A 24,988-nucleotide genomic window follows, 5' to 3' on the forward strand; every position below is an offset into this window, starting at 1 on the left:
AGACGTAGACATCTATACCCCACTGCCTGAACACTGAGCGAGTGCCTGCATAATACTGCAGCGTGGCAGTCAGTTGGATAAAGATAAACTCTCGCTGAATGATTTCTGACACCAACTGCTATTTTCCAGTGCATTCTGAAATATTGAAACCCCTGGGTCTTTGCATTAGGGCCTTGTTAAACACTGTTGGACCTTTTTTTTAAAAAAAAAAGAAGTCTTGTTTTTAGGGATTGTATTACTGTCCCCTCTTACACTGCCTCCCACCAATGATTCCAAGTTTGTTTTTCCTCCTGGCACGAACCCATTCATTTAGGCTGCAGTTTACATGGAACGCTGCCAACAAAGTCTGACTATCATGAAATTGTAAAAATCAATTGCTTTCCCCGGAGAAAATATGCTTACAAGCCCATCCCATTGTAGACTGTTTGATCAAAGTATTGCATTAAACCCTTCAGGGGACTCATGTTACCTGACTTTAAAGTCAAACATTAAGCACACTTTTCAGTTCTTTTTCGCATGTGAAAAAGGGTTAATCAAACATGAAGTCTTGAACTACCCATGTGTGTAGGATTTTGTATGGCATTGTCCTTGCTGGAGGGATTTGTGGTGCAAGGCCAGACACATGCTTGTGAGTGCACAGCATGTATTATTAGTTTGGCTCCATTTACACAGATCACTTTTATCCCTGTGTGCCATCACAGCAGCTGTCCCCACACCCAAAAGGGTTCACTCCATGGCAACACATGCACAGCAGCTCCCCGATCCCCGCTTCCCTTCTCCATGTTTGTTATCCCACATTGTGTAATTATGGTCAGTGATGATACATAAACAGCTTTCACAATCAGCTGTGGCTCTTTCACAGAGTCAGCAGCACTCAGGGGGTAATGTGAGGGGAAGGGGCGGGGGGTATGTTGTTGAAGTAGGATAGTAAGTTTTTTGGGCAGCTTGGGGGCGATGGACATCCGCTCCAGCTGTGTTTAGGAATCTGACAGATAGTGCACTCCATTAATTCCCTTTATTAAGCCTCTGGGCCAAGGCCAAGCCAGGGAAAACGATTGCAGCTGTAACCCTTCACATGCTGACTGGACTGTGCACTCATGGCCAGATGTTGCCATGGCTGAGTCGGGGAGATAGAGACAAAGGATGGATGATTAAGATTTTTTCTTTTTGCTTGATATGCCTAGGAATATAAACAAAATTGAATATAATACAGTTACTTGAGGGAATTATTTTCTTTCTTTACCAAAAAAGAAAACAAAACTCTGAAAGACCAGATAAACTGGTGTTATGAGATCTCCAAAGGTTGTGACACTGGGTCACTGAGAGAATATTGTAATCATAACTCGGTAACTGTAATGGATTGGATTTTAATCTAGCACATGCGCAAAGCAGCAACTTTTGGCCAAACACCAAATCCTTCTCAAGGGCCACGAAAACCATTCTCTTGTTGCTTGTTGGCAGATAAATCAAAGCAAGATTATCCCTTGATGTTGTTTGAAATATTTATCAAAAGAGACAATGCAAGGAGTGGCACAAATCATAAATATCAAGAAATATAAAAAGCTAATTCAAAGCACATTGAAAGAGGCTGAGCAGTTTTTCTTTTTTACTTTGGAAACACGAGCAGAGCTCAAGGAACAGATACTTGGGATTGAAAAAAACCCATAAATATAAGGAACCTTATGGAGGCATAAAACATACCATGACAAAGAGGCTGTTTTTTGTACAATTGCATCTTGAGCACTATTGCAAAATGGCTATAGATTTCCTCAAAACGTCAGGTTACATTGGAATTGGGCTCAGCTTGCTTTACAAGGCAGCTAGAGCTTCACAAGAATGATTGCACTCTGCAGATCATAAATAGCAATGGTGTTCAGTGAGCACACTTCTGGGCCCCCAGTAAGGCCTGTAAGTCCCTGAGTTTGGTCCTGATGGAGGACTGGGATTATACGTTTTCCCCCTTACCCTCACTGGATGGGTGTGTTGTGAATAACAATGAGTTCAAGCTTACTTTGAGTTGAGGGCAATGATATTTAATGATGCAAGTCAAGGCAAGGGAGTAGATGGTATAATGCAGAGTTTAGTGAAGGTGGGGGTCTCCACAGCAGACCGTTATGGCGTCCTCTTGGGAGCTTCCTGCACGGAGCATGGCTAATCCAGAGCAGCCCCCGGCCTCTTGCTTTACAGCTGACTGGGGAGAAAACATAAAAAAAGCGTCCTCTCTGTAGTGTGAGGAGCAGGGGCGAGGCACTGGCGAGAAGCCCACACACTGGAGCTACAGTATGTATGAAAAAGCACAAACAACTCTCCTCATCAGGGCAAAGTGGGAACCTTTAGGAGTTTCTATAGGAAGGAACACATGGTCATAGAGTGCACATCAAGGAAGCAAAGGCAACGTCTACTGGAGTGACTGAAATCCAACCGTTCCACTCGGTGGAAAAGTGGCTAAAGTCGGTGTTTTTGACCAAGTCCTTCAGGCCTTAGAGACATGCTGGATGTGCTGTATTTACTTTGAAAGCAGGTTTTTAAATGATTTAAATCCTGCATTGTTTACATTATTGTCAACCTGCTGCATCATTGCTGAAGAGACATGGCTACACCTCTGCCGAAGCTGTTGGTTCTCGTAGTCGTTTTAACTCGGCTTAGTAAAAATAAAATAACATGCAGAACAAATAAAAGCTCACACTTAGTAAGTGGACTCAGAGCTTAAGTTCGACAGTCAGATTATGCTTGTCTGTGCTCTCGAGGCAGCATTTTGAAACAGTAATCCAAGCCTTTGTCACCTCTCGGCCTGATTACCGTGATGCACTTTATGTGGGAGTTAGTGAGTCCTCTCTCACCCGTCGTCAGATGGTGCAAAACCATCTGCGTCTTTTAACTCGCGAACCAGAAAATACAAGGACATTTCCACCATTATTGGCCTTTGATATTATTTAAGTGTTGAAGTTGTTTTAATTTGTTTTTATTTATTTCATTGTTGTTTTATTGTTTGGCTGTTACATTTACCCATGTTTTATGTCTTTTCATTTATTTTATTAGTTTTTTTATATGTATTCTTTTATTTGTTCTGCATGTTATTTATTTTTCTGTACAGCACTTTGGTCCACTGTTTTAAAGTGCTTTCCAAATGGGTTGAAGAACTGGTGCTAATCCCAGTAATGTAATCCCAGATGTCAGAAGGTGAAAATCAATTAAACTAATCTGCATGTTTTTGGACTGTGGGGAGGAAACTGGAGACATGGAGAGAACCCATGTACGCACAGGGGGACCATGCAAACTCCACCCTCAGTCAAACCGGTCCAGATTTGAACTGGTGCTAGCCAGTGCTAGCCACTACACAGCCATGTGGGCTGTGCCTGAAAGCATGAAAGGACAGTTGCAGTGAACTGGATTCTGATCAGACAAAACCTGCTGGCCACCAGTCACAGTTCACCTTCATCGCCTCACCGCTGTGGTGTTGAGGCGTTGCAGTGATTTGGTCTGGTAGATCCTGATCATGGAACTGGTGCCATATCAAGCTTGGGTTTTGGTGACCACACTTAACCACAATTAATCCAGCAGCAGCAGCAGCACTGTGTATCCAGTTAGCTGGGGGGGATATTGCATTGTTTTGCATCTGCAGCGTACAATCAAATCTACAAATTTACCCTTGTGACTGTTGGCGTGTTTCCACTTGCACTACTCGTTTCCTCTTGTACTAATCTCCAACAATTACCAGGGTAATTTCAATATTTAAGAGAGGAGTCTGGTGAATTGCCGAGCGGCATTGCAAACCCTGCCGCTGTATTTTCAGCCCAGAGTCTGTGCTCCAGTCATGGAGGAAGTACTGAACAAATATTTTGAATTAACTGATTCTAACGATTACGTTAGACTGAAAATAAATGCTTTACAAGTAACTAGACAGTCATCTGTGTGTGTCGCGTGTACAATGAAGTCGCGGCGGTTTAATACAGCTGTGTTGTGATGACTCCGCCCACGCTGAGGAGATACTACAGTACAGTGTGTTGTAATGGAAACGCGACCTAAACCGTGTTGAAGCGAGGCGAGGCAAGTCGAGCTGGGACCTTAGGTGGGTCTTTAGGTTCAACTAGTGGCCCAAAACCCCACAGGTTACCTTTGAAGATATCTCGGATCTTATGTCATTCTTTATAACTGCGAGATCAGTGTCAAGGGAAATGACATCACTGTGTTTAAAGCACAGATCAAATGAATATCTAATCAAAGCACTATTTTCACCTCTTCATGATAAAAGCTTTTGCCGTACTGACATGGAAGACTTTGGCCTTGGTGCTTCCTCCAGGATGACAAATATGTGTAACTAATTGTGCATTTCACATGTATAAGCGTCTTCTGGTACGATGGACTTTGATTTATTGTTAATAAATCTCCTTGTATTACATTTGTGTAGTGCAATGGGGTCTCAGTTGTACTGTGGTCCATTTCCCCCCAAAGCTGTAACAACATTAGACCCCACTGCAACTCTCCTCTGCATGTGTATTGTATTCATTTACTGTACTAAATCTTGTTCGCAATGGCCATGTATTCAAGGTGTATTTATAAAGTGCACGCTTGTTAGTAAGTCAGTGTTATTGGCGTAGTTGTGCCAAAATATTTGAAAAGATGCATAATCACTAATGCTCCGCACACAGCTGTTTTCAGGATTCCCTTTAAACACAGCTGCTGTGGCTTCAAACTCTCCGCCCATGCTGTTCCTCCCTTCTCAGTCTCTTAAGCTGTCACCTCAACAACAGGCAGTAAAAGAAGCTTTTGTATTCTCGACGTCCTCAGAGGAAAAACACCACGAGCACAGAGCCAAGTGCACGATGGCTGTTAGTGCAGTTTGTAGAATAAAATTCTGAAAAGGGCATTTGGAAATGTGTTAATAATGGTGGCAAAGTGGCGTAGTGCAGTGTTGAACAGTGAGACTATTGTCTTGGCTCTCTGGGAGCCTGCTGGAGAGATTAAGCACCCAGAGAAGAGATGAGGTACAGAGGAGAGGAGGAAGGGAGTGGGTCGCAGGGTTGATTTGAAGTGCTTGGATGGTGGTTTGGAGTGTGTTGTAGGGGAGGGGTCTCTCTTCCTCTCTTTTTAAATGAGAAATCGGCAAGGGCAGCTGGAGGCACGCAGTGCGCTGTAGTGCTCCAGGGCCATGTGGTTTGTATTAGTGAGGACAGGGTGTCTGGCACCAGGATAGAGAGTGGGTGGTGCAGAGGGAGTTTAGGTTGTGTGAGGTTGAGAGGTTACAGGACATTTGGATTTCAGATACGGGAAAGGACATGAGATTTCACAATGAGAAAGGCCAGTAGATTTATGTATATGTTTGTTTTGAGATGCATTTGGCAGCGACATTGCTCACACTGTCACACATGCATTAAGACTAATATGCAAACTTGCTGTACTTGGACATGGCGAGGATTAATGTTACACTTATGCCTCGTTATCAGACAGCTACTGTTTGTTCACTCCTCGTACTAAATTGGCAATGTTTTCTTTCCAAATGTGTCTTGTCAATCCAATCTTAGGCTCGTATTATTTTTGGGAGAATGTAAATAGTTATTCTCTTCTGTATTTGAAGCACTGAATCGTGTGACTGTAGTAATTAGCTGATCTTCTTTTTTTCTTTATCATGAAGTGTTTGTACGAGGGGTGGGAATCACAGGGTACCTCAGGGTATACAATAATAGATACGTGATACATGGTCCACGACACCAATAATATCACGATACAAACGATTCTGTGATAATCAATATATTGAAAGACAATCATATGGTTTGTCTGATATCTAACTGAAGAAAACAAAGCGTCCGTGAAATGTTGAAAGTGCAGGATTTGTCTATGTATTCATACGTGGATGGAGCATCTCTTAATGTAGCTTTCTCCGCTATTATTCCGTTGTAAACTCCCTCTTCGTGACTTCCTTTTGTGAAAACTGCTATGTACAGGAGACTGCAGTGACACCATGTTCAGAAACCTACAGACTAGGTCCAGTGCCACTTTGGTCCAAAAAAGCTCTTGAAACACCCCTGAGGCCATTCAACATTTCCCTGATACACTGTCACTTTAAAACAAAAACAAGACAAAGTTAACTTTAAACTTTAGTAGACTAGAAGACTAAGGACCTTCAACTAACTAACCCACTGTTACATCAGACATTGGTTTGTAGCATCATTGTTTCCTGAGGATGAGAGGATGAAGCTAGGAAAGAATAGCCACACCCTGATTTATGATCTAGTTGACTCTAGTATTATTTACAAAATGATCATCATGCTGTACTGGAGATGAAACTGATGATTGAGACCACAAACTCCTTGCACAAATGTGGTCATTTTCACTTTGCAGACCTTGAGGAAACATCCATGATTCAATCGTCGGTGATTATGATCAGATTAGAGTATAAAAAGTACATAACCTCTGGCTCAGATTACATGTGTGCCATCTCTCTCAATGTGCAACATATCTTCACCCTCTCCAGCATTCTAAGGCTCATTTTTTGTTCCATCCAGCTTGATCAGATGCTGATGCTGCAGTCGACAGTGGACTCGGACCAGGAGAGCATATCACTACAGAACAAGGAGAGAGCTTACAGCCAAAGACTGCAGGTCTACCAGGAGGCCCAGCAGAGACAAGCCCAACTTGTCCAGAAGCTGCAGACCAAGGTGACTAAAGACCAAGTTCACAATTCTGATTGAAAATGTCAAAAGTGTATGTGCATTAACTGTTCATCTTTTCTGGTTTAATACCAGGTTCTTCAATACAAGACGCGGTGTGGAGAACTAGAAGAACAAGTACTGGAGAAGACTTCAGAGTCAGAGAAGATGAGATTGATGGTAGGTGGACACTGTAGCATCTTCCAGCTTTAAAATCACTTTATCCTCATAATCACTCTTAAATCCATTCTTCACAACGGTGAGGTTAAAACCAATGGATGGATGGATGTATACGTGATGTTCTTTACACTTTTCTCTACTCAGCTCCCCCTACAGTTTCATAGTATATTTTTTTATCACACCACTGTAAAACATAGTTTTCAGCTAACAGACTGTAGGAGGTTACATTTGGGTAAAAAAAATCCTGCATAGTTGCACATAGTATATACATACACATATACTTTTTTGCAGTACAGTTACTTCCTTTATGCTCATTAGTTCAAGTCAAATTGTTTTCACTGTCATAAATTTAACATCCATGAAAGCAATCATGCAAAACTGGAAAGTAAAACACAGAGATTCATGTTCATGCAGTAAGATTTGAGATTTTATTTCAATATAATTAATTCATCCAAATATTACTCTTGGCTGCGTTGCCCCCAGAGAGACTTTGGTTTTGCAGGTTTTCACTGAGTTATGTTGCTTTAAAAGGTAACTGCTAACGGACCACTGCTACCACGTACTGAAGTGTGTCAGGATGCACAAAGTAGTGTTGGTGTGTGTGTGTGTGTGTGTGTGTGTGTGTTTGTTCAGCTGCAGGCTCACCTGGACACGGTCCAGCGTCATCAGCGGACAGAGCAGGATCTCACCATGGCTGTCCAGAACATATCTGCTCAGCTAGAGGAGGAGCAGAAGAGGTCAGTGACGGGCATCGTTCACAGCACATAGTCCGGTCACTTGTGGAGTTTATGTATTTAAAAATGATACATGTTTACAGGGAATCCAGTGTTTGACAGTGTCTCAGTACAGGCAACGTTTTCAGATTGACTGTGTGTAGATCCATGATATCTTCCATCTCTCTGTGCGTTCCATGTGAGTGTGATATATTATGAAGAACACCTCAGGGGAGTGTCATTACATTTTTCAGAAATGTCTTCTTGGACTTGAGGATAAACAGATTATATTTTGTGGAGCAAAGGTCACCGTGACCTCATCAAACTTGTTTTTACCCATAATTGAATTTCCGTCAGGAAAACTTTCGTTACAATTAAAGTGCATGTAAAGTGATAAAACATCTCTTCTGACTTTGTATTTCCAGAGGAAAATGTGTCACTAACCTCCTTGTCAAATTTAAATGATTAAAAAAGTCGCCGGTGTTTAAAAATTTGATTTCAAATAATGTAAAATTCAACATTTTTTGCTCTGAAATGCTGGGGTCATGCCCAATGGAGGAGCAGAACACACACACACACATATACAAACACACACACGCACGTTCACACATCTATCCTTTTAAATACTGAACTGTGACTTCCATTCTTTTGGACAGCTTTACCCATAACCGCTTAATGTCTAAACCTAACTGTAACCTAACCACAATTCAAATGTTGGCCCTAAACTTAACCAGTTAGGTTAGGTTCTGCCTCACTAGGACCAGGTTTTGGCCTCAATGAGGACCACTGGTCCTGACAAGGCACTGCTGGTCAGTGTTTGTACACAATATTAGAGGAAATGCTCAGGTATCGAGACACTTATTTTGATACCTGAGCACAAACATGTACAGACACGTTGTTGTTGCAGTGCACTGACAGTTTAGCTACAGCCCTGCTCTCGGTCTCGTCTCTGTGGTACCTGCTGTGGTACCTGCTGCCTCACAGCAGGAGTCTGCTCGTCTTTCTTTCTGTCCTTCATTTCTGCATCAGACCTTTTCTGTGTGTTTTTGCATAGAGGGAGACACATTTGTGAGACAGACATCTGAGCTTGTAGGCAAACCAAAGGCAGCAGTGTATGAGTTGCAGTTGCAGTAGCTCCGGGTTAACCACTGAGGGATTTTATCCTGACTATGGCTCCTATGTCGTCCTGAACAGAAGACTGAAGAGAGAAAAGTTTTTCATTCTTTTCTCCACATTTGTAATTTGTTCACGCGTTCTAAGCCACTATTTACTTCTCGTGAAGAGCAGAATCTCTGCATTTGTTCTGCATTCACTTTAAACCATTCATTGCAACAAATGGTTAGACTTGGCACTGATGCCACTAACACGCTACTTAATAACGAGTAGTCTAACGCGTTACTATTTCCAAACCAGTAATCAGATTAAAGTTACTTTTCCAAGTCACTGTGCGTTGCTATTTTTGTCATTTCCCTTAGTAAAAAAAACCCATTTGCTTTCTTCTTGAGTCTCGGGATGACGTAGGCTACGCGCGACAAATCGCGTTTCCACGTGAGGAGGTCAACTCACGTGTCGAGACGCAAACGGAAACAATGGAGGGAAACTGCGTTCTCCAGCTGGAAATACAGCCATTATTTTGAGCATGTGTCAGCAAAACATGGCAACATGAAGGTTGGTTGTACACTCTGTGTTGGCGACAAAGTCTTATCCACCTTTGAATTTAAAAAAGCATTTAGAGTCACAGCCACATTAAAAGAGCAAGTCGAGCTGCTAATGCAGGTGTGTCAGCAGCTGCTGAATGAAACTAAGTAACTTGTAATCTAACTTAGTTACTTTTTAAAGGAGTAGTCATTAATCTGACTACTGTGACTCCACTCTTGAGATGATCCCTGGATTGGCCAAGCTGCATGCTTAGACAAACCAGGAGCACAATGCAGGAAATCCAGGCCATATTTGACCTCTTCTATATACAAAATGAGTTTGGACAGATACAGATGTAAACTATAACTTGAGGAAGTACTTGTTTTGTTTATTTTTGAGAAGAGAAGAAATCAAGCTGAACTATTTTTGAAAATATTTTTGTGGACCGGAGATATTGCCAGCAGTTCTTTAGTTTCCTGCCTCTGCTACGGAGTGAAGGCAGAACCTGCCCTTGGCAAATAGTGTCAGCGTCCAATTTGTCAGAAAAAATGATTGGGGCTGCGCTGGCTCTCCTCTCCAAAGCACTTTAATGAAGCCTCACATTAACTATACGGCTACCTCCGCAGCTGTGGCCAGGTTTTAATGCTCTATGATTTATGCAGTCATGAAACTTTATTTGAAATGCCCATGGTCGAACCTTTGCCAGGATCTGATCATTTTAGCTGTCTAACCTTATTTGTCACTGCAGCTTATACACATGTAAGTGTAGCGTTAAGACCATCCGTGATATGTTTCTGCTTATTATTGGAAATATTGAATCCCTCTTTTACTTGCGTCACACTTCCCTTTCAACTGGATATCAGAGCATACATGCAAACATGGTTTTGGCTCAATCTCAGACCTATTAGCGAACTTCGAAATGTGGCATGCTTTACTGTAACAGCATGTGTGAGAATGATGTAAATGACTCTACTGGTAGATCTGGTCGAAATTAAATCTAACTTGACACAGACTTTATAAAACTGTCACACGTGTTCCCCCTGTAAATTTGGTTCACATGTAAGAGAGATGAACTCTAGGTTGCTGTTGTAGGGTTGTGGGGAGGTTTTCATCACGGGGAAGAAATGCCAAATGTTTTCTTGGTGTCATAAGGCTCGTTACTTCCAGGTGTGCCAGCCTCAGCCAAGTGAACTCTCTGCTGCGGGAACAGCTGGAGCAGGCAGGCACTGTCAACCAGGGGATAACGGAGAGCCTGTGGAAGGCCCGCGAGGATGTCGAGTTGTGCGATACACGACTGCGGAGAGAGCAGGAGGTGAGGAAAAAATAAAAACAACACAAAATGAAGGTGCTTGTGTCCGAGAAGCAACAGGGGAAGCTCAACTTTATCCCTTTTTGCACTGCGATTGTGCAATTAAACTTCAGTCGAGTTCACATGGGGTAGGAATTCCATTCATAGCCAGTTTTGTCAATTCACTCTCATTCCCTGTTCATTTCATCGCTATGATTTCTGAGTTGTTGTTTCCTGTGAAAACATTCCAACTGCTGAGGGGGAGGAAAATTTTGTGTAAACAATCTGGTGTTCGTGCTGTAAATGGGCTACATGTGTCGATTCAGGGAAATCCAATTATTTGTATGTGTGCCAGTATGAATCCTGGAGTTGGAGTATTGCATCTGTTTGGTATCACAATAAAGTGAGAGGTGCCATCATTTGCTGAATGCAGCCCTTTACCACCCAGCCTCCAGTCTCTGGTTCTCCCTTGTTGTCTGCTTCTCTCTGCAGACATGTGCCTCCCGGTCGAGTCGTGAACAGGCCCGTGTCAGAGCACTGTGGCGCCAGGCCTCCTCCCTGCAGAGCACTTTCACCCAGCTAAGGACTTTCACTGACAGGTGAGCGTGGCATGCTGCCAGAATCCCCCCAGCTACCCAGGATTTCACAAGCGCCCCCTCATTCTTTTGTATGTCACGCTCATGGCTGCAACCACAGTGCATTTTTCTTAGCCAAGGATCAAAGTGGAGAAGGTCAACGGGGTCTCGAGTCCCCCGCTCATTGTTTCATCACTGGGGGGGAGAGATGGTTTTAGGTGTTTCTCTGCACTGTTGAAATCATCCATCAGGGGAAAGCTTCAGCCCTGTAGGACATGGCCTCTATCACGCTGAACCCCTGTGAGCAGCAGTGAAGAGTAATTTGCTTTAATAATGATTGCTCGGCTTATAGACAGCTGTGATTATGTCAAAAGCTGTGCTGTAACTTAAACTGAAGACACTTCAAAGTGAGGCTTGATCCCACAGCTTAATCGCTAAAGATATTGATCCTTTCCAAATACAAACAGACTGTTTTTTTTTTAATAAGACTAATGGCTCACAACTGTATGACCGAAAAGCGGCACGTCATGTTTCTTACACTTTCGAACTTTTCCTGTGTCACGACACGTTCTGTAAAGCTTGATGTCTTTTCAACAGGACTCTGTCTGACATGCGAGGGGAGTGTGTTGCTGTCAGCCGGCAGCTGCATGTCGCCTGCATGAGCTTCGAGGCCAGAGTAACACAGGAGAGCTCCTCTAGTGGTGTGGAAATGTCAGTGCTGGAGAGGCAGCTGAAGGACAAGCTGAAAGAGGCCATGCAGCTTCAGGGTCGATGGGATGTGGAGAAAGTCAGTCTTAACTCCAGGTAACGTCATCTGTGTGGGCCTGGTTGTCACATGACCTGCTCTCTTTGTGTCTGAAAACACCCATGATCATTGCTTCAAGCCAAAGTTACTTTAGAGGTCCGGTATACTTTAAATAAGACATGGAGAAGTGCGTCTTTGTGTGTCAGGGAACTACGGCGGCCTTTGCATACAAGGAGCGACGTCATTCTTCTTTGTTCTGCGTCAGAACATGAAATTCATGCTCTGACTGCTTTGTCTGATCGGGCTGCTGGAGTAAGCTGTGGCCGACATGAAGCACAGAGCTTGAAGTACATGAAAAAGGCTTTTTCTAAAGCTACAAAAATCAAACAACATTTATTTTAACATGGTCATACACTTGTACACACGTGCTTATGTGAGTATATTACATTTCTGTCAATAAACCCTCCAAAATGTTACACACTGGACCTTCATGGACCTGAGGAAACATACATCTTTGATACACAAGATTAGTATTAAACAAAATTCAGTGCTCTAATGAAACCAGAGCTCAGTATATACATGATTACAAAGAAATCTTGTATAACTATGAACCCAATGACGTTTAACAGTTACCACTATAGCTGAACAATACTACTAGTTAATGTAATAGTTACTATATTGCAAAATCTGACCGTAGACAAACTTATATTGACACTATGATACGTGACGTCTAGTTGATCAGAAGTGTCCGGGGAAAAAAAAGCCTCATAGACTTTAATAAAATTTCTTAGCACCAGGTCAAATATAGGACAACCATTTGATCATTCCGTCCTATGACTGAATACAAACTGTGGGCTTTGATCATTGAAATCCTGCACACCAAACGATTTTCATGTGATGATCAAGAAAATTCCAGTGTTTTGTACCATCTCCTGTGCACTTTAGTCAAATAACTGTAGGAATGCCGGTGCCTTTGTGTTGTGGAACTAAGCTGCCTTTTGATCTTATCAAAAGTCACTGTTAATCCCATGATTCTACACAGGGAACACGATAGTGTTGATGGTCTCGTAGGAGTTTTGTATCTCCAGTGTCTCCCGGAACTTTGTGTGTGACTCTGCTCTCTGTCCATTCTCTTACATGTTGACGTGTCCTAGCATCCTGGAGCTGTCCGACACAGTCAAGCACCTCAGGAGCCAGAACAGTGAGAAGGATGCCAGCCTCACGAGCATGCAGATCAGTCTGGACAGGATGGTGGGACCCCGGGACTCAGAAGTGGGAGGTGGCAGATAGACGGGTGGTTAAAGGGGCTAAATATGCTGTAATCTGGACTTTAGGTTTGATAAACTCCACAACTTCCTTGTCTAGAGAGCTGCAGTCTGGGGAATGTCAGGCATTACTCTATGTATGCTGCTTATCTGACCTCAGTGGTTTCCTGCCCAGGAGACAAGGAGAACAGAGGACAGAGCAGAGATGGAGGTCCTCCACACTGAGATCCAAGCCCTCCAAAAGATTTTAAGTCATGTCCATCAGGTCAGAACAAAACAAAGCATCAATCTAAGATGAATAGTTTGCTGTCATTTATAAACAATACTTATTTTCATCCTCTTACCTATGTCCAGTTGGTTGGTGGGGAAAGTGATAGTGGCTCTGAAAGTTTCTCCTCACCTCTCCATGGCCGGTCTCCTCAAAAGAACACCACCTTAATGGCTGTGCAGAATACTCTCTCCAAGCACCAGAAACAAACACAGGTATGTTATTTACACAGCAAAGATAAAGATGGAAAATGCATGAAAGCCGTAAAGATCTGAACTCCTGGTTTGAGGCCATGAGGTTGGCAATTTGGCAAACGCCGTGTTGAGGTTTTCAGACACTCAGTCACCTGCAACCAGGCTCCTACTGGATGATGTCCACTGTCAATGTCTCACAGATGTCCACTCATACCTGTTTGTGCCCGTCTCTATTGTCTGTTTTGAATAAAGACCTGAAACTAGTGATTGAGAATATGTTTACTGTAAATCAAGGGAGAAGTAGCCGCATGTTTTGCAACCAGTGGTGTCGCACCCTGGTGGCTATTCACTTTATTCTTACTTCCTGATTATCTTCACCCGGTAAAACAGAAGACTGTGTCCACCTTCAAGCATCTAAGCAGTAGCAGGACAAAGGTATTTTTTTCATCTGAGCTGGTGTTTCATCTAGAGCTGAAACGACTCGTCGACAAATCGATTATTAATCGATTAAAAAATGAATCGACAACTATTTTGACAATCGATGAATCGCTTTGAAGCTTTTTTCATGATTCAAACAAGATTTCCGGTTGATTAAGCTTCTTAAATGTGAATATTTTCTTCATTTCTTTGCTCTGGATAACAAAGAAATCATTAAAACTCAATGATTTTGGTTTGTGGACAAAACAAGAATTATTTGAGAACATCATCATTTCCAGGTTTGACGAAAACACCGATCAACATTCTCATCAGGTTCTCATCATCTTCTCATCATTGTTTTAGATACAGAATGACAGAATTCATTTGTGCTACAAATCCTGCCCTCTTTTGTCTATGGAAATCTCATCCCAGTATTTAAGAGAATATTATACAGGACCAATCATCAGTTTTAAATTGCTTCTTATCCTCCCTTGGTCAAGTCTGATAGTTTTGCGTGACAGAGCCTGTTTTCAGATGAATTATAATATTACGTCATTTCAGTACACAGAAAACAAACAGAGGCATGATATTACATCAACAACAACAGAAATTACACACTGCAACTTTAAAAAACAATTCTTAACATTTGTAATAACATTTCACTCCAAATGGGGTCACATGGCAAAGTGGTTAGCGCTGTCCGTGTGTGCGTGGGTTTTCTCCAGGTTCTCCGGTTTCCTCCCACAGTCCAACAACATGCAGAGGTTGACCGAACACTCCGTCGATGTGAACGTGAGAGTGAATGTTGTATGTTACGCACCTATGTCAGCTGGGATTGGCACCAGCATCCCCGCGACCCTCACGTGGAGGAGGGTGAAGCTGTAGACGATGGACGCATTTCACTCATATGTCTCAAACTATTAACACGTGTGTGTTTTCACATACACACCACAGGACCTGCGTGGATGTCTGGACGCTGCCCTCGAGCAAGTGGACATGCTGCGTAATCACATGCAGGAGAGGGACGCTGAGAGGAGGGAGCTTGAGCAGAAGATTCAGGAAGTTGTCCGAGAAAACCAGGAGGCTAAAAAGGTGGTAGAAGAAAGTGTCAGAGACAGCAGCAGATACTGTCGCTCACTGGAGCTCATCTCCAGGTACATGATCAGCTCAAATATGATAAAAGGTTGTACTTCTGCTTGGCTGTGTAATAATGTTTCATATATTTAGACTTGTTTTTGTAAAAATGCCATTAGGCCTTAATGTTGTTTTTGGAAAAAACGATTATGATGATGATGATGATGATGACAAATATTGTACTTTGGATTTACAGTACGTTTAATTAAGCTACTCTTATCCAAAACCAATATTTCCACAACAGTCTAGAGGAGATGTTTGTGAGATGTTGTGTTCTGTTGATATTGGTTACAGAAAAGTGTGATGTTGATGCTCATTGTGCAACACTTGCACTCAACATTCCCTCGCCCTCTGACTTTTTCTCTGCCTCTCTCTACCTCCATCTCCCTCAGTGAGAAGGAGAGTCTGGAGAAGCTGCTGTCAGGGCTGCAGCAGGAGGTGGACTCCCAGCGCGCCGAGCTGGAGGCGCTGCGGGGCTCCTCGCTGGAGCTCCAAAGACAGCGGGACTTCCTGAGGCAGCAGAGGGAGGATCTGGAGACGCAGCTAACACGCCAACACACAGAGGCCCAGAGAGGGTACAGCGTGAGCCCAGAAGAATGACCGTTGAGCACATCCCGTCCCCCGTGATTGTTTTCAAGCTCCGTTTATTTAGAGTTCAGATCAGTAACACATGTCATTATCCAGATGACATTTGGATGAAAATGTAAATGATTTACATTGCATTACTGCACTCATGCAAGAGGGAAACTTGTTTTTTTTGTCCTCCTCGTTTGCTGGGTTGCGTTTGCTTAAAAAATTTGATTAGCTGAGAATTGGAGCGGGACATGCGATACAACAAAAAAGCAACTCCCTCAGTGTTGTGGCCTTTGGCACCAAATTTCTACATCTTTCAAAGTGGAGATGGATTACTGTCAAGGGATTTTGTTTATACAAATAATCTGTGTGTGTGAGAGACAGAGGAATAGTGTGAGAGGGTCATGTGTGTGAAACATTTTGTGTTTCAGCAATAGGAGCCTAGAGGAGCTTGAAGGGAAACACTCTCATCTCCGGAGTGAGCTGGTGACAGTGAAGGAGAATCTGAATCAAATCACTCTACAGAAAGAGGTGTTGGAGGAGGATAAGGCCAGTCTTGCTCTGGCTCTTAGCAAGGTACACTTTCTCCGGCTGTTCACAGGCAGCATCTTTTTCTGGGTGTCGCCCTGAGATGAAAATATCTTAACTTTATGGAATGTACTTTCTGTGCAATCGCTGATACTCTGACTGTAGAATTAGGTGAAACTAGTCTTTACACTGAAATAAGCTTAGAACCTCCATTATCCAGGCAAAGCTGCTGAAACAAGAGACGAGAGGATGCAAACAGACATTAAATCTATTGGATTTGTTTAGATTTTCTCCAAATTTAATGCATTAAACAACTCAGTGAAGCTAGTGCGACTTACGTCACCTCTACACCTCATAGGTTTTGGTTGCCTCGAAATGTTTGACGCATCAGAAGCGCCCCTCACATGTGCCGTGGTTAAAAACTTCTTCCATACATTTTTCACAGGTTATGTTGTGTAATGTATTGTTGTGCACCAGGTGACCTTACCTGGATCTTCATGATGGTACTGGTGGTTTGAATCTTTCTAATGTTCACGATGCACTCCGCAGATGGAGTCCCAGAGAGCTGCACGGGAGGTAGCCTTCACCAAACTGCAGAATCAAGAGGCTGCTCTTCAAGATTCTCTGGCCAAAATGGCTGCTCTCAGTGAAGGCTTAGCCAAAGACAAGGTGGAACTCAACCGTATTCTGCTGCAGGTCAGGAGGCGAACAGTTGTCACGTTTTCACAAACCAGAACATGAGCTAAATCTCTTTGTTCCACCTCCCAGACAGAAGGTGAGAAGGCTGTGCTTGACGGACGCAGGCGGGAAGCTGAAGCGGAGCGGGCAGCAGCTCGAGAGGAGACGGCACGGGTGCAGCAGGAGATAATGAATCTGCTCGCTGAGAGACAAGACCTGGAAAGCTCCCACAGCCACTTACAGATTCTCTGCCAGAAGCTCGAGGCCGAGCTGAGGCTGCTGCAGAGGGAGAAAGCTCAGGCCCTGGAGCAGCACTCTCAGGTCAGAGACCCCCAACTATTCTCACACTCCAACCTCCAGCCTTCCAGCTCCCACCACCTGGGAGAGTTTTTGTTATTAATAGCTTTCAGCAGGTTCATGGGTTTTTTTTTTGTCACGTTAATATGTTTTGGAGATCTGCACACATCTGCCACGTTTTTTCCTCTCTAATGGGATATTGAGAGTAGTTTATGTACTTTATGAGAAACCTGGGACATAACAAGCAAGGGATCCACATGAACAAATGTGAACTGGGTAAGATAAATAGATAGGCACATAATATGCAGTTGGGGTTTCGTGAACGAGCCAATAAATTAACACCTAAAGAATTCCCATTCTCCTCTCAGCAGATCCAGATCTCTCTGTGTCGTCCCCTGAAGAATGAAAAGAATCCTCTCCTGTTTTATTTCCTGTTCTGAATGTGAAACTAGGATACTCACTTTGAGCTCAGCTTGACTATAACAAACCTAAACAATTTGACAAATTCCATCCAAATATTTTTAGCTGGCTTATCTGTGAAAATAAATCAGCCATGTATAAAACAAGTCTTTTCAGTGAGCTACACACACACACACGTCACATTCATAACATTGGTTTAACTCACCCACTTTAGCATTTACCTGAGGAGAAGCTGAAAGTGCTATTATGTGCTAATATTTAATTAGTGTGAGGTTCAAAATCACATCACCATTAAATTTAGCTTCTTAAACTTTCTGTTGCAGTGGAACATAAGAAGTTTCAGGGGCCCATTTATGGCTTTAAGGGGACCCAACTCAGTGAGGGCGTCAACTAAAATGCTTCTCAATCACTTAAAGTGGAGTGGCAACAAGCGTTGCTTTGCTTTGTGTTTTGTGACTTTCTAACAAATTTCAAACAAAGGTGCAATCAAAGTCAATCGAATGGCGTTTATGTATTTAGCTGACACCCTTTAAAAAGAGCTTTTGAGAAAGGTCAATCACTCAGTTAGTGTTGACAGACCCCGCTCTGTTAAGGGCCAGGTCATACTGTCTGCATTGCGTGTCCACAGAGAGTTGTTTTCAACGTTGTGCACATTTATGCCCACAGTTCCATAACAGATTTCTCACGGCCTTCAACACCAAAATAATTGGGTCAGCGTAAATATTGGAAGCAGAAGGAACCGTTTCCTCCAACCAGTGCCTCTGTAAGCTTACTATTCAATACACTAAATCTCATTTGTTAAAAAGCTGTGGTTTGTCACCAGTTGTCAGACAAATTCACAATGTCACTGACCATGCCATGAAATAGCTCCTACATGTAACCCCTCTTGTAAAAGCACTTCTTGTTGTTTTAACACTTCAGGTTTTGAGTAAACAAACAAGATTTACTGTGGGAATTTCAAGCTTTTAAGGTGCTGATAGGCTGACTTAGCTTCTGACAGAGCACAGCTGTTTTCCTGATTCCAGTCTTTTTGCTAAGGTGCATAAATGCCCCAGGCTCTAGCTCCATATATATGTGTGTGTGTGTGTGTATCTTTCTATATAAATGAATGAGTAAATCTTTTTTTTTTATTTAATCTTTGGAAAAAAGTAAATAATCATAATTCCTTTTGTCTTGAATCACCCTGAGAAATGTTTTACTCTAAAGTTTTTAACATTGACCTGCAGAGACCATTGAGATTCAGTGACTTAAATTATGTGCAAAGCTATCGTGTTTTCATTTCCCACAGTAAAGTGTCTGGTGCGTTTACTTAATTTATACCAAGAGGAAGCCCATGAGAAGCATCATCTCAGCACCTTCTAACATTCATCTGTTCTTGCAGTTGAATGAAACTCAGCGTGCTCCTCACCAAAATGTACATTTGCCCACTTTCTCATCTTTCTTTCTACATAATGTGTCACATTGTTTGTCATATTAATTTAAGTAGTGGTTAGAAAAAGACATACTAATCTTATACAGTGTCATGACTCACTGTAATTTATGCTTCATAGCAGCAAAAAGAGATTAACATTATGTTAAATACTGTATTAGTGCGTTAACTGTTACTCCGTGTATAAAATAGACCCAGTTAAGCCAAAGAGCAAGTGATAAAATATTAGTTACAAAATGAAGTCAGTAAACATTTTCCTGAGGAATTAATGGTCTCAATCAGAGGAAAATTTAAAGCAAAATGGGTGGTGAGGCATCACAACAGTGTGATTGACAGCTGGTATCGTCCACGTTGTTAACATGGCACCGACAAAATCACAAATCTACAGGCTTCAAAACGGAAGTTTGGATTTGGAAGTGACATCACGTCCAGTTGGCGTTTGACTCACATGAGACACATACAGTACTGTGCACATTCCCTAACACAATGTACTGAGGAACTTTGTAAGTCTGGTTGCTAGACTGCTTTTCCAAATGGAGCGCCCCCTACAGTTTTGGAGTACATATTTTTACAACATCACCATCCATTGTCTACAGTTTTATCCTCACTGACGCTCCCCCCTTGCTTCCGCTCTCCATGTTTTTAATGGAGCCGAGGAACACAAGCCGTGTCCATGCCGTTTTGCATGCTTTTTTTTTTCAATTCTAAAAAAGCTTTTTCTTCTGCTTCTTTTTTTACCAACTCTGTGCTCTGTGCTGTGATGAATGGCTAAAATAACACTGTCGCTGCCTTGATCTAATGGCCCGTACCTGGCTCTAGGGAGTGTGTGTCCTGCCATGAAGCAACGGTCGGTGGCCCTGATCTTGCAAGGCTGGTTTTCCACTAACAGACAGCTCCCAATCTCCACACAACAAGACATTTAACCATCACAATGACTCCAAAGCTGTAAAATTAGGGTAAAAATCCTGCTTTAAATGTAAATGTACCAGATTGTAGCCACAAGCTAAGGTCCATCTGTAGTTCCTAGAAAAAGATCATTCACATACACAGTATTATGCATCTCAACAGTACACAGTACAGCCACAGATAGACATGAACTAAAAACAACGATGTAAAGCAACAGTGACAATTGCACATTGCCTCATATAGTGCAGCTATTGTTGCACATTCTTGCATGTTTATACGACATTGTCCATTAATAGATTGCAGTCATACAGTAACTTGCACATGGTGGTTAGGCATGTCCACAGTGCTGGCTTGTTCTCAGCCACATCTTCAGATGTGTTTTGAATGTTGCAAAGCTGGATCAGTCTCCAACTAAAGGTGATGAACTGTTCCATAATGAACAACAGAGCGTTCTGACTGAAGGCAGTTCGTCTAAAGGCCACTTCACAGTCACCTCTCACTGTGGCTCTTGAGGCTCAAGTTGTGGAAACGCAGTTGTAGTAGTACTTGAATCCTGGGCTTGTGACTCGACTTGGACTTGAGCACTGATGACTCAGACTTGGACTCAAGCGGTTGCTTCATCGAGACTCCAAAGTTGAAGAAGAGGACTCTGACTTTTTATTTGTTTTTTTTTTGTAAAAGGACATATTCATTTGGTATGTGACCTTGCTACATAGTCACTCATTTTCACAGTCTACCGTGTTAAGATTCCGAAAGAGACTTCCTGAAGTGTTTGCTTTGTGGACATTGATTTTTACAATGAACTCCAGTTACACTGAAAATAAACAGTTAGTGACAATTGTATGTCTTTTTATCGGAAACTGTATGTCCGCTCTAAGCGGAGAACTGGAGTCCATCTTGTAAGTGGATCCAGACTCAGCCTTGATAACTTGGATAGTAATGGAAACTTGACTCTAGTGATATGGACTGCACACTTAAAAAATATAGATAGATGTAAATTAAATACAAATTAAATGGAGAATTTTAAAACTAACTTTGTTTTGTTTACAAGCAGTCCAAAACCCTCATCCTTAGTATTTCCTTTTCATTATCTCTCAGCTCTTTTCTTTTTTCTTATTTCTTATTTGTAATTAAAAGGGTTTAAAGAAATAAAGTAAATTAGAATTTGCACTCTAGGTTTAGTGACTCTGCTACAACTTAACGGCTATTACAAAATATATATCCACGTCTAGTGCTTATTATGTGGTGCTTGAAAAAAAAAAAAAGATTCATTAAGTACTTGTTGGCATCTTGTTTATTAAATTGTGTGTGTGTGTGTGTACTGATCTCCAGGTCCACCAGCAGATGCATAGTGTGTCAGAGGAGCTGAGTGCGTGCAGGAAGGAGCTTGAGACACTGACCACAGCCCTAAAGAGAGCTACCCATGACAAGGAGGAGCTGGCCAAGGAAAGGGCTGCTCTGGGTGTCAGGCTAAACTCCGCTGACCGAAAGACCTGTGGTCTCACGCAGGAGCTGCTTGCACTTAGGTCTGAGTGTATTTTGTGTATATGTGTGTTTGTTTGTGTGGTTTGTGTCGTCCTGAAATTTCCGGGACTAGTTTCAGATATAAAACCGTGGTTGGGTTTATGTATGTATCAGTTATGGTTATGGTTAAGAGAGTATGGAATGGATATAAATCAGTCCTGTGTCCTCAAAAGCATCATAAATAACCAAGTGTGTGTATATGTGTGTGTTTGTGTAAGTCACACCAGCTGCCAATGTGTATTTAAGGTCATTTTGATATTTTTTTTTTTAAAGTAAATTCCACTTTGTAAAGCTCAGCGAGTCTCATGTAACAAGAGTCTTTAAGTAACATGGTTTTATTTGGAAACTATGCTCATGATGGATCATTGGATTTTATAACCTTCTACACCTAGTGGTTCAAAGGCTCTTTTTTCAACGCTCCAACCACTTTACCGCTGTGTTCCAGAGCAGAGAAGGAGTCCCTGGAGACGGCTCTGTTTGAAAGCCAGGAGCTTGCCTCGTCTCTGGAGGCTGAGAACACCAGGATGGAGGGGGAAAGGCACGGCTTGCTCCTGGCTAACGAGGCCTTGACGCGTGAGTAGTCCCCTCCTTCAGAGGTCCCACTGTCCTCCATGCCAAGCCCCCTGGCCATGAAGCCTTTCCAACAGCCCACTAGAGATCCATATTTCAGATGTGAGCTCTGCAACAGCTGTGAGCTCTGATCCTGGGCTGCAGGATCACTGGAGCTGCTTTCTCAGCTGACCAGTGTCCCACTGCTCCACACAAACACATGAATCACATAAGTGGTGTTAAGCTAACATACTCCACTGACAGCCATGCATTAGTGTCCCCTATAAATAAACCCCCAAATAAAATCTTGCTCGTCTTCCCTTCGTGTCACTTCACTTTAGCAAATGTATGAGAATTTGGTCGTGGGTTTATTTGTCTGTCCAGGTGATGCTGCTCGCATGCGGGTAGATGCTGAACACCAGTTGACACAAGCTGCACAAGAGCGGAGCAAACTGGAGGAAAAGCTGTCTGAGGTGGAGAGGCAGGCCCAGCTGAGCCTGAACAACAAAGAGCAAATTCACAGAGAGCAACAGGAAGCCGAACGCCAAAGAAATGTACGCCACTGCATCCGTGTTTCTCTGTTACTCTGACGTAATCATTAGAGATGCTTCATTTTCTATTAACTAATGAGCGCGTGTGTGTGTGTGTGTTCGGTGGTTGCTAGGAGCAGCAGTGTGCAGAGCTGAAGGTTCAGAGGGAGCAGGCTGAAGAGCAGCTGTGGAGACAGTGTGAGGAGCTGCGTGTGCGCAGCCAGCAGGAGCTGCAGCAGGTGCAACAGGAGCAGTCCAGGCTGCAGCAGGAGTTCAACCAAAGCCTCCTGCAGGCTGAGAGTGAAAAGCAGCAGGTGTGTGTGTGTGTCGTGACTTCCATCTGTCCGTTATGTTTTTAAGCCTCCATGCATGGAAGTGAGCCAGAGGCTGCAGTTGATATGTTTTTGGGTCGTCTGTCCTATTCTTTGTAAACGAGATATCTCCTCCCACATTCAGTTCAACTCTCTGACGAAGGTCAGTGCAGAATTTAAAGTTAAATCTTACCATTTTATATCTTTAGCATCTGCAGTCCAAGAACAACATTTACACCCAAACAAATCAGTGCACATCATTTAGGATGTAAGTTTAATAAATAGATAAAATCATAAGGAGTGAGTGCTGAGCAGAGCAGCTGTCTTTGTGATTTGTTTTTAAAGGTTTTTTGTAAGAGCTGCAGCTCCTCACTTCAGTGTACTCTTAAACATTACATTTGAATGAAAACAAGTGCATTTTGAGCCATGGGAAAATAGTGTAGGTCAGCAGAAGAATGAAATTAAGATGAATTGTTTTCAAATTTACCATCGCAAGCACGTGCTGCCAGGATCCTTATACAAGTCACGTGTATCCATTCTCTCACCTATTGAAGCATGATAGCATCTGCTAATTAATTAATTTAAAAATTCTGATTATTTTTTTTAATATTGATTAAGTTAAAGCACACATTTCAGAGAGAGGAGTGACAAACACCCCCGAGATAAACCAGTAGTTTATGACTTTTACGAGTGGCAGCCACATATAATCAAGATACCTAATTTCTTCACCTAATTTCATGTCATTATAGTTGGAGATTTACCCCATAATATACAGTATAGGGAGTTCATTCATTCATTTATACACCACGTGAGGGTCACAGTGGGCTGGAGCTAGAGCAGCTGAGAAAGGCAGGTAAACCCTGGACAGGTCACCAGTCCATCGCTCACACCCACGGTCAATTTATAGTGTCTATTTAACCTAATCCCAGATGGGAGTTGTTTCACATAATCTCTATTTTCTCTATTTAAAAGAGAGATATTTTTCAGCTGTGTATACATTGCCTGATGTACGTTGTTATAAACAGGCTTTGTCCCAGAAGGAGGCCGAGAAGGCCGCTCTCACTGAGAAGCTGACTTCCCTGCAGCACGACTTGGCCGCAGCAGATATGGAGCTGGAACACACGAAGAGGAAGGCACTCAGCACACATGAGCAGGATAAGGTACAACGTAACACGGTGAAGTGAGCTCCGGTTAGTGTTCTTCAGATCACTTGTTTATTTTGTGTACCTCTGTGTTCTAGAATGCAATGGCTGCCCTTCAGTCTGAGCTGCAGGACTTACGGACTCAGTTTGAAGAATCTTTGAACTCCCATGAAAGTACAAAGAAGAGTCTGACGGAGCAGGTCAAAGAGCTGAACCATCAGAGAGAACATGCACAGAAGGAGGTGAGAATAATGGAAAAACAGTGTTTCCATTTGGCAGAAAATGGTATAAAAATAATTATACAGGTTGTCTCTCTGACTGCAGGCAGTCATGTATTTAATGAAAAAAACGAACCACCTTTTCAGTTTTAATGCTAACTGAAGGTTGCAAATGTTCTCCTACATGTTTGAAAGTGAGGGACATTCAGCTGCAACATGAAGCTTCGACATCCTGTTCCCAGTAGATCAGATATTTCTGAAATTCACCAAGAATTAATATCACGTTCAAAGTCACTTCAATTGACAGTGAGTTTCTGCCATGTGATTGGCTGAAAAGATATTTTGCTATAACAAGCACTTGAACAGATGTACCTAATAATGTGGTGTCTTTGTGACTGTCAGATCTTGATTTTGAGGAACACCAAAACAAACCGTAGATTGTATCAGGTGGGTCTGAAAATATAGATAGCGGGGTTTGTTTGTACAGTTGGATCCCTGACGTGGATAAGAAATGACAGGGTTGTTTGGACTGGCAAAGGACGGGATCGGCTTCAAGTGTAAGGGGGAGTTAGTACCAGGGTGAAGGAGAGCCATTCACCACAGGCTACTGTTGATACAAGCTGGTGCCACAGAGCTTTACTAGCATCACGGTGCCATCAGTGTGGTGACCACTCTTATGATGCTTGCCCAGCTCTTTCTGTCTCGTTCACTGGAGGATCATTTATCCACTGGGCTTAATATAAACATAACAGTGCAATTAGACTATAATTTTGGCTTTGTGACATACCTCTCTGAGCCAAATGAGAGCAGTAAATCTCT

The 24,988-nt window shown here is 42.5% G+C and overlaps 1 protein-coding gene across 2 annotated transcripts in view; it reads left to right on the forward strand.

Moving 5' to 3' along the window:
- The window catches only part of crocc2 (ciliary rootlet coiled-coil, rootletin family member 2), a 43,754-nt gene that overhangs the window by 7,304 nt on the left and 11,462 nt on the right, over positions 1–24,988 (forward strand). The window contains exons 4-23 of one of the 2 annotated variants that reach the window (XM_044044432.1): positions 6,504–6,656; positions 6,744–6,827; positions 7,461–7,564; positions 10,346–10,490; positions 10,959–11,065; positions 11,639–11,845; positions 12,941–13,037; positions 13,227–13,316; positions 13,406–13,534; positions 14,885–15,084; positions 15,457–15,639; positions 16,069–16,213; positions 16,715–16,861; positions 16,934–17,164; positions 21,228–21,421; positions 21,865–21,992; positions 22,353–22,522; positions 22,633–22,812; positions 23,835–23,969; positions 24,050–24,193. In XM_044044432.1, the coding sequence (XP_043900367.1) occupies positions 6,504–6,656; positions 6,744–6,827; positions 7,461–7,564; positions 10,346–10,490; positions 10,959–11,065; positions 11,639–11,845; positions 12,941–13,037; positions 13,227–13,316; positions 13,406–13,534; positions 14,885–15,084; positions 15,457–15,639; positions 16,069–16,213; positions 16,715–16,861; positions 16,934–17,164; positions 21,228–21,421; positions 21,865–21,992; positions 22,353–22,522; positions 22,633–22,812; positions 23,835–23,969; positions 24,050–24,193 (2,973 nt within the window). The remainder of the gene's footprint in view (positions 1–6,503; positions 6,657–6,743; positions 6,828–7,460; positions 7,565–10,345; positions 10,491–10,958; positions 11,066–11,638; positions 11,846–12,940; positions 13,038–13,226; positions 13,317–13,405; positions 13,535–14,884; positions 15,085–15,456; positions 15,640–16,068; positions 16,214–16,714; positions 16,862–16,933; positions 17,165–21,227; positions 21,422–21,864; positions 21,993–22,352; positions 22,523–22,632; positions 22,813–23,834; positions 23,970–24,049; positions 24,194–24,988) is intronic. The other variant, XM_044044433.1, reaches the window with a different exon arrangement.

The sequence above is a fragment of the Solea senegalensis genome, linkage group LG14, assembly GCF_019176455.1.
Source record: "Solea senegalensis isolate Sse05_10M linkage group LG14, IFAPA_SoseM_1, whole genome shotgun sequence".
Taxonomy (NCBI): Eukaryota; Metazoa; Chordata; class Actinopteri; order Pleuronectiformes; family Soleidae; genus Solea; species Solea senegalensis.